The sequence below is a fragment of the Tenebrio molitor genome, chromosome 1, assembly GCF_963966145.1.
Source record: "Tenebrio molitor chromosome 1, icTenMoli1.1, whole genome shotgun sequence".
Taxonomy (NCBI): domain Eukaryota; kingdom Metazoa; phylum Arthropoda; class Insecta; order Coleoptera; family Tenebrionidae; genus Tenebrio; species Tenebrio molitor.
This window is the reverse complement of record NC_091046.1, coordinates 15906740-15918043: the sequence shown is the minus strand read 5'-3', so window position 1 is coordinate 15918043 and position 11304 is coordinate 15906740. Positions and strand designations below refer to the sequence as shown.

General features: G+C 34.5%; 1 protein-coding gene across 1 annotated transcript; it reads left to right on the top strand.

The window, feature by feature from the left end:
- The first annotated feature begins 227 nt into the window (after positions 1-227).
- Positions 228-10997, top strand: Rtf1 (RNA polymerase-associated protein Rtf1). Its single transcript, XM_069062354.1, has 8 exons — positions 228-434; positions 693-1051; positions 1106-1488; positions 1590-1921; positions 9758-9970; positions 10024-10308; positions 10365-10584; positions 10833-10997. Exons 1-8 carry the CDS (start codon positions 363-365, stop codon positions 10931-10933), a joined length of 1965 nt encoding a protein of 654 aa, XP_068918455.1. The 5' UTR covers positions 228-362; the 3' UTR covers positions 10934-10997.
- Positions 10998-11304: the final 307 nt, after the last annotated feature.

The following is an 11304-nucleotide window of genomic DNA, read 5'->3' as shown; positions in this document are numbered from 1 at the left end:
AGGGAAATAATCAAAATTAATATGTACAACAATGTTGGGTAGTATGGAAGTTATTGTTACAAAAAAAAAACCAATTTTATAATTTCTGAATGTTAAAATATCTGATTAATGTTCGTGTTGTTCATAGTGTTCATATTCGTACCCAAGCCACCAAGCTCACATGAAGACATGAAGTTTAAAACTTTAAAGTTTATTGTGTTGGACAACCTGCTTTGTTTTTGTAACCAGCTTCAAGCCACAGTTCAAGCATCAATTGAATAAAACTGTAAAAAGTTGGTGAGAAATGGTGATGGAAGTGGTTGTTGATGTTGGTTTAATTTAAGATTGGTTAAGTGAAGTCATTATTCGTTTTATCAACTAAAATGGGCAAACGAAAAAATCAGGCACTTATTGACAGTGATTCCAGTAATGATTCAACGAGCGATTTAGATTCAGTAAGTGATTTAGTGTTTGTAAAAAATTCTAACCTATACGGTGAAGTTTCAATTTCTAGTCATTAATTTTTTGTAGATGAAATCGATATTAACAAGTATAACTTTTCTATTTATTTATGTTTAAAATAAGATATTAAAAACTAATTGTAATCATATTAATTTTATCTGTTTCAACCAAATAGCAGGCAACGATGTAAATTATATAAATAACCTGAAAAACTGGAAGCATAACATAAAGAATTGTATTATTTTTTGTAGGAGTTTTTGAATTTAGCTAAAAAGAAAAATAGAAAGAAGAAGTCGCCAAAATCAAATTCAGATTCTGAATATGATGGTAAATCTGACAGTGACAGTAGTAGAACTAAGAAAAAACAAAAACGGGATTCAGTCTCATCTGATTCAGAATCTGAAAAGAAAGAAGACATCAAGAACAATTCTGAACCAGAAGAAGGAGAAGTATCAGACTCGTCAATCTCTGATGAAGAGTATAATGATGGATATGATGATCAGCTTATGGGGGACGAAGAAGATAGAGCCCGTCTAGCAAGTTTAACAGAAAAAGAAAGAGAAACTGAAATATTCAAAAGGATTGAACAACGAGAACTGATGAAAACACGGTATTTTTGAATTTCTAAAATGGATTTTAAAATTAAATGACATTTTTCTTACAGTTTTGAAATTGAAAAGAAATTGAGACAAGCCAAGAAAGCTGAAAGAGCAAGGGAGAAGCCACATCGGCATAAGGATAAGGAAAAAGAAAAAGACAGAGATCACAGCAAATTACAAACAGATTTTACTTCTATTGATCATAAAGAACGTAGTAAAGAGCGTAAGAAAAATATAGAAGAAAATCGTGGACGAGTAGATAAGAGAGTTAATGCCATGGCTGAATTAAAAGCTAGAAGAGAGGATAAACAAAAAAGAGAGGAGGCAGAAGAAAAACGAAAAGAAGAACAACGGAAGAAAGAAGAGGAAGATGCTACACATTCAACCAACAAAAGTGCTGTTAAATTGAAAGCATCAGATATATACTCAGATGACAGTGAAAGTGAAGGTAATGTTTGATAAATATTCAGTGAATTGTTTGTTAAATGTTTGACAACATGATTCAAATTGAAACTGTTTTTTTGATTTGTACATTCAGAATGTTTACAGGAGGTAAAAGCTCACCTCACCAACCAAGACAATCAGGGGGGTCTGCTAGATCTCGCTCTTCATCTAGTTCCAGTTCAAGTGATAATGAACAGGATGAAGAAGAAAAACCAGCATATGTTCCCACAAGAATTGACATGAATAATATTCGATTGTCAAGGCATAAGCTTGAAAGATTTGTACATATGCCATTTTTTGATCGCATTGTTAAGGGATGTTATGTAAAAATTGGCATTGGTCAACATAACAACATGCCAGTTTATCGTGTGGCTGAAGTAATAAATGTTTATGAAACAGCCAAAATCTACAATTTAGGCAATACCAGGACAAATAAGGCAAGTCGATTGCAAGCTTTTCTTTTTTCATAATGTCATTTCAAAACTATGATTTTTATTTTAAATTATGTTGATATGGATCTAGAATTGGTTTAATGATGTAAAGTATTTTCTTAATTGAAAGGAAATTATTTTCAAAAACTAACTAAAGCAAATTCAGGATGGATTGGGTATTTCAAAGTCAAATAATTTTTTATTTTTCACTTTAGTATAATTGCATGATAACTCCTAGGATACGAAATACGTAAACATGTCCATAACAACCGGGGAATAATACAGGGCGTAATAAGAATAAGCGGGCGTAATGGATTCATAACGCCCTCATCAATTCAAAATTGCAAAGATGCCATTTTTTTTTTTTTTTAATTTTAAGAACAGTGAAATCCAGTGAATCCAGCTCGAGGGCTTTAGCCCGAGAGATGGATTCATCGTTCTCCGGGCGTACTATCGCGGCCACGGAATTTTGGCCGTCACTTTCATGTCAATTCAAAAAAAATGGATGTAGTCCATGCTTTATTGTCATTATGATTGACTTTTGGAATTGACATCTAAAAATTTGTCACTGTAATACTTCATTCAAATAGTTGCGAACATGGCACCAATACCCTATTTTAATAAAGTGCAGATAAATAATATCCCTGTTCCAAGATGGTCTATCACATTCTAAAATTTCGGAACGTTTGGGTATAGGAAGAAGCACGATACCTAAGTGCAATTATTAAAAAATGGAGGCAAGATCAAACACTGGAACGACGTCCAGGTTCCGGGGGACGTCGAATTTCTATACGTAATCAAGACGAACAACTTTTAACTGTGATACGAAACAGTCCTTTTACTACTGCTACTGCAGCAGTGAATATTAGTAATTTCCCGGGCTCCGTCAAAACCTCACGTCGTCGTCTGAGGAATACTGAACTTCGAAACCACGCAGGTGCTAGGTTGTGTTCTCAGACGAAAAGGTCTTCCAGTCGTCGCACAATGGTCGTGTTATAGGTGTATAGACCACGAAACAGCCGATATGATGAACGCTACGTTGAACCGACCGAACGATTCGGTCGCTTTTCTGTTAACGTATGGGGGTGGATTTCTGCTGTTAGTCCTGGGGTAATGCTCCATGTAGAAGAGCGGTTGAACTCTGTCGTTTATATTAGGATCCTGGAAAATGTGATGCGCCCTTCAGTGACTAGGGTTTATCCCAATCAAAACTTTATCTTTCAGCAGGACAACTGCTCCGTGCATACGTCTCATAGGGTAGCAACATGGTTCCAGGATCAAAATATAAACGTCCTCGCCTGGCACAGTCGTAGTCCAGATGTGAACCCGATAGAGAATATGTAGGGTTTTTTGGTAAGGCATTTGCAAAAACAGAGACAAATTTATCGTAATAGACAGGAACTCCTTACTGCGATCACTGATGCATGGCACGCGTTACCTCAGGACTACATCAGAAATCTATGCCTTTCCATGCCCAATAGACTAAGAAAAGTTTTAGACGCAAATCGGGCAGTTACAAAATACTAGTTTCTTTGCATGTTTCTAATACCTACCTATTTATTATGTTTTTATTTTATTTTTATATTTATCGTCCTTACCTATTTACGCTTTCTTTCTCTTTGTCAACATTAGGTTAATAAAATATCATTGTTTGATCGTTTCTTAAAGTAGCTTTACAAGATATCGCATTATGTGCAGGAAGGCATGTTTGTGCTTATTTAATGAAAAGCGTTATGCAGCACATGCGCACCTGCGTTAGGGTGCACAGATCTTACCGAGACTACAGAGAGCTAAGATTCAAGAAGATCCAAGAAAGTCTTGTCTTGAATCCGAGGGGAATGAATCTTTTTGCCTTATTCCTGCATATACATGTAAATATGTGTGTGCCTGACTTGTTGCAGGCAATGAGGAAGCGCGTTTTCATGCAAGTCAGTCAGCGTCAAAATGACAAGTCTTGAAATAGCAGAAAGTGAGGTTAGGAATACGTAAGGGCCGCTTTACATCTCATGTCAATGGAATGACAAGTGACGGCCAAAATTCCGTGGCCGCAATTGTAATCATCGTTGTAAGGCCCTTGGTGCATAAATAGCTAATTTTTTGGCTATAGTGGATTCCAAAAACATCGTGTTGTCAAGTGTCACAATTTGTGAAAATTTATTATTCGCAATGTACCGTCGATGGACAAATAAAACTGGGACAAAAATGACAGTCATATAAGTCAAAAATTACAAATTTGTTTAATTACGGCTTTATCACAAATAGGTTAACTTTAGTATGACATATTATAGAGAGACTACCAAATATATTGACAATTCAATAGTCTGATTTACATTGATTAAATTTTAAGTGTCCCAGTTGGGACACCTAAAATTTAATCTAAATTGGGCTTTTTTGGCACCGTGGGTCTTTAAAACCCAATTTACACACGAACGAGTTGAATATGTACAAGGTTTTTTTGTTCGACGAGCCCTTTAAAGGCTCCAAGTCGCTTAAAATCTTTAAAATTAGTTTGACGTTTCGTTTTGACAATTTGTGACATTTATCCAAAAAATCTCATTAGAACAGTCAATTGCTTGCTTTTCTCTCGCCTTAAATACTGTTCTCTTTTGTTTTTCCATTTTTTCGAATTGTTGACAAATTGTTTGGGTGTGTATTGCTGCACGGTGGTCAACCAAGTACATTGAAAAGTACTAGAACAGCTTTGTCAGTGTGACAACTTGACGGAACTTTGATAGTTTGGATGTTTTTGGAATTCGATATTATGTGATTATGGGTCGGTTTCACCAACGTCAGTTAAAGTTAATTGTAGGTTAAAATGCTTCATTACTTTAGTTACCTATTGTTATAACAATGTTTTCGTATATTTTAATCTATAGTTAAATTTAACTCACGTTGGTGAGTTGGAGCTAAAGTCAAAACGAAGCATGACAGGGCGGAGCTTATGATGCGTGCTCTCCAATTTACCGCTGACAGGGGCGTATCATACAGTCGTCAGTTTAGGGGTAAAAACTTAACCAAAACCCAATTTTCTTCATCTGATGAAAGAAACCCTAACACCCTCTATAGCGTAAACAAAAGAAAATTTTTGACTCCGCCACTGTCATATACGTAAGCTGGAATCAACTGATCTACATTCGTCTTCTGCGCAAACCACGCGATGTCATGTTTCGTTTTGACTTTACCTCTAGCCCTTAGTCTTTAGCCCTTGGTCTTGTAAATAATGACATTCATGGAATCAACATAATGCGAATTTAGCAATTTTCAATCCGACGTGACCAGTGTATAAAAGATTTTAGCAAAACATTTTTCTCTTCAAATTGAATTTTTTTTAGTTTAATCAATTTGATAATAATATAGCCTAAGGGAGTCCGTTTTGGCTCAGGGATGCGAGGGTCGAAGGTTCGATTCCGACCCAGGGCGAAGTTTAAAAAAAAAGGCTCTATTCTATCTCGTGATTCGGAAGTCACGTTAAGCCATTGGTCCCTGTCTATTGAGTTGGTCATCATGCCCCTCATAGATTTGTAAACCAGTTCTAGACTGTGAAACAAAATTTTTTTTTTCGTGATTCGGAAGTCATGTTAGCCATTGGTCCCGGTCTAATGAGTTGGTCATCATGCCCCTCAAAGATTTAATCCAGCCCTAGACTGTGAAACAAATTTTTTATCTAAAATCTAAATATTGATTAGTATTAATCAGTAACTTACTGTTCATGAAAAATAATGGATTGTTTAATATTAAACATCTCAACAACATTACTACACAAATACAGTTTGGACATTCTAAGTTGGCAAAAGTAAATGTGGCGCACTGGTTCGGCTGCGCGGGAGGGAGAAAGTTTCGGCGCCGCGTCTTTTGAAAATATCTCGGTCAGTGGTGGGTGAAAATTCACAGAATAATAATTTGTTCAAAATTGTGTATGTAATAAAATAATTATATTCAAAACTGCATAAAACTCAAAATATGTATTAATAAATATAAACTTTGCAGCTAAGCTCCGCCTACAGGTCCTTCTCGCCTGATTTTCATTCTACGTCACTAAAGTCTTTTAAATGTTACGCGTACACTGACTCTTGCGTTTCTGTATCCAGCTATGACGACTAGACACGAAGCTCCATTCGGTATGCCCCGGAATTTGCCAACTAAGAATGTCCGAAGTGCATTTTGTAGTCAGGGATAAAAGTAATGCCGTGTGGAACTCACTGTTGAAACAAGGCAATCGCTCAAATTGATACAACATAACTAGAAATACCAAACATTGTTTTTGAAGTGCATATAAAAAAAGACGAACCATACACCGCATTTGAAATCCTCAGTTCCAGTATTTTTGGTCCACACGTCAGAGGTACAGCGTGATCAACAATGACTGAGTCTGTTGGCAATGAAACAATTGAAAAGTATTGGTGTTTTTTGTCTCGTAATTGGCACTCACCGGATTTTTTTAACTTGAGACGACATTAAATAATTATTTTGGTTATGTCAGTTATGTTTATGCTATTACAAAAATGAACCTTTGATGGTAAATTTCAAATTTGCCAAATTTCATTTTTATGTACCAACAGATTCAGTCATTCTTGATCACGCCGTATATTGAGTTGCAGCGTTAGGGCGATATTTTGAGAAGCACATGGCTATACATTAATTTGACTCTAACTGTACGCTTTTGCAGTGAATGTTGTACCTGAAAAAATTATTCTTCACTCAAATCTGTGGTAGTCAAGAGGTGTTTTTCATACTTTCGAAAGCCGACTTTTTTGATGAAAGTTTTTTTTTCGACACTGTCAGAATTTGAGAATTTTCTCCTGTGTGAACGGATTTTGATAAATTTGACAACTTGTCAAAACAAACGTCAAGCTAATTTTAAAGATTTTCAGCGATTTGGAGCCTTTGGGGGGGCTCGTCGAACAAAAAAACGTTGTATTCAACTCGTTTTTGTGTAATTTCGGCTTTTTTTGGCATGAGTGGGCCAGTTTAAAACTCGAGTGAAACGAGTATTTTCACCCAGGCGGAGTGCATATTGTCTAACATGCGATCTTGAAGTCGGAGAGCAGCGAGAAACCCTTCTCTAATGCTTATTAACCATAAGTATTGGTCCTGGTGAGGTGTTGTGATCCGTTTTCGGCCTTGTTTCCGCCTCCTTGTGTGCCGTCCAGTCTGCCGATGTCTTCTTAGAACTTTAGATACGGTAGATTGGTTCGTACCAAAGTGATATGCCATAGTCCTCCGACTCTCTTAATTCTGGGCTAACAAAACCACTTGCACGGACTTTTTAAATGCGAAGTTGTTCCTAACATCACCCATGTTAAAAGTAAATGAAGATTGATGTCAATACTGATTAAATTTTTCAACTGTTACTAAATAATTATTTTAGAGTAAATTTAAAAATTGAGCAAAAACGATATTTTTGCTCATTTTTGTACACAGTGGCTGGAAATTTTATTTACTCTTGTAGAATGATCTATGTTTTTCCTCTATTTTCGGTGTGTATAACAATTTTTTGCTTTAAAGTAAAACTTTTCAAAAAAACCGTAAAAATACAAGTGATGCGTTAATTTTGGAGGTCAGTGTATGTATGTATTATTTTTGGTGTTAAATTTGATATCAAAACTGTCATCGTGTCAAACGGATTTAAAGGACAAACTTAGTAGAGTTGGTTGTTGAACTAAACGCTGTTTAAAAGTCAAAAAACCATTGTGGTGCAAATGAATTATCTGCCACTGTGATAAGTAATGGGAAATGTCATGAAAAATATGTGTTATTTGCACCACAATGGTTTTTTGGTTTTTGGAACAGCGTTTATACCGGGTACAGAATGGATTTTGGTACATGGGCACTTTACGTGTAAAAAATCTTCGGATATTGGCTCCCCTTATTTATTTCGAACAAAACCTTAATACAAAAGTTGTAGAGTAAAAAAAAATTGTACCTAAATTCTTTTATAATAAAATAGTAGCCATGACTCCCGATAACAATAACGTTCATTTTTTGACAAACGTAACGAGTTTGCTGATTCCTCAAAGAATGAAGTCTTTTAACAAAGAAGAAAAAGTTAACTTCGTAAAATGCTATTACTCCGGATTGTCTTTTAGAGACATGCAAGCAACATTTCTTGCATTCTATCCGAAGCGACCAATTCCAGGTTTGACATGTACTATGGCGGTCAAAAAATTTTGGCCGTCACTTTCTTGACATTCAAGGAAAGTGTAAATAAACCTTTAGGAATCGTAACCCCACTTTCGATTCTTGTCAGTTTGACAATCAATTTAAACTGTTTGAAGCTCAGATATTCCAAAAATCCGACATGAATGAACAAAATTAGAGCAATCGTACATAGATAACCTGCGGTAAACGTTCTATGTATAGTATTGCCGTTATAACTTTTTATCTGCTCCGCCCACTAAAATTGACCAATCAGAATCAAAGCCAGATTCAATCTGTACACTTCTTCATCACATTTGCCACGTAAAAAAGTTAAGGTTAGAATTTTGCTGTCAAGTCCACAATTATTGTTTTAGGTTCTAAAAAATAAAATGTCATTAAGACAATTCGAATGTCAGAAATTTTTACTGTGTAAATCAGATCGTCTTAACAACCTATTTGATTGGTAACTAAGAAAATGAAATGGGCGGGGCTGATAAAATGTTACGTTGTCCTTAGTATAGTAGAAATGACAAAATAATTTTGAGTTTTGAAATGTACCATCCAAAAAATAACGTTCATAATCAAGACGGTAATCATGATGACAATAAAGTACGGAATACAAATTTTTTTTTTTAATTGACACAATGACGGCCAAAATTTTGTGGTCGGCATAGTAATCTTTGGTTGTCAGTGTTGTCACCTCGGTTACACTTCACAGCTCTTGCTATTTTGACAAATTCTTCAATTCTTTTTTTCCATTATTGTGTACTTCCCGAAGATGTTAAAAAACAAAACCAAAAAAAAAAATAGAATGGGTTGCCGCTCCGTATAAAAAACATCTAAGTGATGTGAATAAGTGAGTACACACCGTTCACACACAGGAGTTAAATTAGGTGCAAAATAACTCAATATTTTTAGAATTGGTTGCAAAACAACACAACATTTTTGGATTCAATCGTTAATTTAAAAAAAAATATATACCGGGACATTTTTTTAACCCTGAACATAGTCCATACTTATTCCCTATGTTCAATTTAAAAAAAATACAGATCAATGCATTGTGAGTTGCTATGCAATCAACTATACCGAACACCAGAGATTTTGAAATAATGTTAAAAATTGTTCCGATTGATGGAATTGGTCTATCATGTGTTGCACTGGAAATGTCACACACATTGCTAATGCTCTGATTGGCATAGAATAACTGCATTATGTGTATTTCTTCTTCAAACAACTTGACCATTTTGTTAAACTGTCAAGTACTTATTTTCGTTACCTTGGTTACGTGATTACGTACATGCATTGACCTGTGTTTTTTAAAACTGAACATAGGGAATAAGTATGGGCTATGTTCAATGTTAAAAAAATGTCCCGGTATATAAGTTCTCATCACCGCACTTTTCACCTAAAAAATGACAGTGACAGCGGCAAAAATTATATAACATGGGCATGACCTGCTTCGACTATAATAATTTAGAATAACCTGTAGTCAAGTACGTCATTTAGAATTTTTTGTTTAACGTCAGACATTGTAAATATGTATCATTTTCTACATGTGACAGAAATTTTTTGAAATTCTTGTGGAAGCTAAGTTACAATAATTAGATCTAAATATATTTAGGTGAAATCAGAACGATAAACAATGCGAAGTACCATAAGACATTTTTATGATGGTATTATTTTTTTAACGTGGCATATTTTCAGGGCCTAAGAGTACGGCACGGTAATCAAGAACGAGTCTTTAGATTAGAGTTTGTGTCAAATCAAGAATTCACCGATAACGAATATCATAAATGGATAGAAGCTAGTACAGCTGCTGGGAACGCCTTGCCAACAAAAGAACATGTAGAGCAAAAACAAGCAGATATTAAAGAAGCCTTAAATTATGAATTTAATGAACAAGACATCGAACGAATTGTAACTACACCTATAATATTTGTAGGCATTTGTTTTAATTTTAAAAGTTTTAGATACGTGAAAAGGAAAGATTCAAACCTAATCCTCATAATTATGCAATGCGGAAAACACAGTTAATGAAAGAAAGAGATTCCGCGTTGGCGCGAGGTGACGAAGAACTTACCAGAGAGCTAGGACAAAAACTGTCTGACCTTGAAGAGAGAGCCTCTGAATTAGATAAATTACGAACATCAACCATTTCAAGTATATCGTACATCAATGACCGAAACAGGAAAAGAAACGTGGAAGAAGCGGAAAAAGCAATTATGGCCGAAATTAAAGCTAATAAAGGCAAAAAGGTATCAGACGTACCTGTATATTGAAATGAAATGAATAACACTTGATTTGTTTGTAGATTGATGACCCATTTACCAGAAGATCCACAAAACCAAGAATGAACTTTAAAGCAGCACCAGAAGAAAAAATGGAGATGGTTGTTGAGACAAAGCCAGAAAAGGTGACAATTGAAGTGGAAAATCCGAAAGTTCCAGCACAACCAGCTCAAGTTACTCAAGATGATCTCTTTTCAGCTCATGATTTTGATATTAAAATCGATTTGGATGTTCCCTTACCAGGTAATCTGCCGTACAAAGTAAAGTTTATTGTGAGTTATGAAAAAAATTAATAAAAAGAATTCATTCTTTTTTTTATGTATGTTGAACCACATAAAGACTGTTAAAATCAAGCAAATGTGTAGTTATCATTTGATAAGTTAGGTAAACATCGCCTTCAATATTGTACAACTCTTTACAAAACACATTTACAAAAGAGTAGTCTAATTAATTAACGTACATTGAGTTTAATTTAGATTTTTCCCTTACAGTGGCGAGTGTCAATGTTACACCCAAAACAGTAACAAAGGACTTAGCACCTAGGCGAAGTTTAAACTTGCAAGATTATAAGAAGAAAAGAGGACTCATATAGTATTTATTAATTTATTATATTTATAATGTGTAACAACATAATAAATTTTAGATTATGAATGTTATACTTAATTTTTTTTTATCAAAACAGTTAATTTAAGTAAATTTTTTGTTGCAACATTTGGTTGGAAATTAATGTATTATTACAATAAAATAAAATCAAATAAAACTTAACATTAAGTTTATGTTGGAATGTCTCGATACGTATTTATTGTTATTTTCAATTAATACAAGATCTGCTTAGAAATTTAATTAGCACACATTTAACGTAATAGACACGTTAGTGATTGTTTTTCTAAAAAGTATTTTATCTATGACTGAATAAAGTAAGATGAACTAAATGTCTATCATTTTATTTGCACGTAACGTCAC

Bases quoted from the DNA above. Each gene is read 5' to 3' on its own strand.
- Rtf1 (XM_069062354.1), top strand. From the start codon at position 363: ATGGGCAAACGAAAAAATCAGGCACTTATTGACAGTGATTCCAGTAAT. The intron at 435-692 runs GTAAGTGATTTA...TATTTTTTGTAG, and splicing joins CAACGAGCGATTTAGATTCA to GAGTTTTTGAATTTAGCTAA. The intron at 10,309-10,364 runs GTATCAGACGTA...ATTTGTTTGTAG, and splicing joins AAGCTAATAAAGGCAAAAAG to ATTGATGACCCATTTACCAG.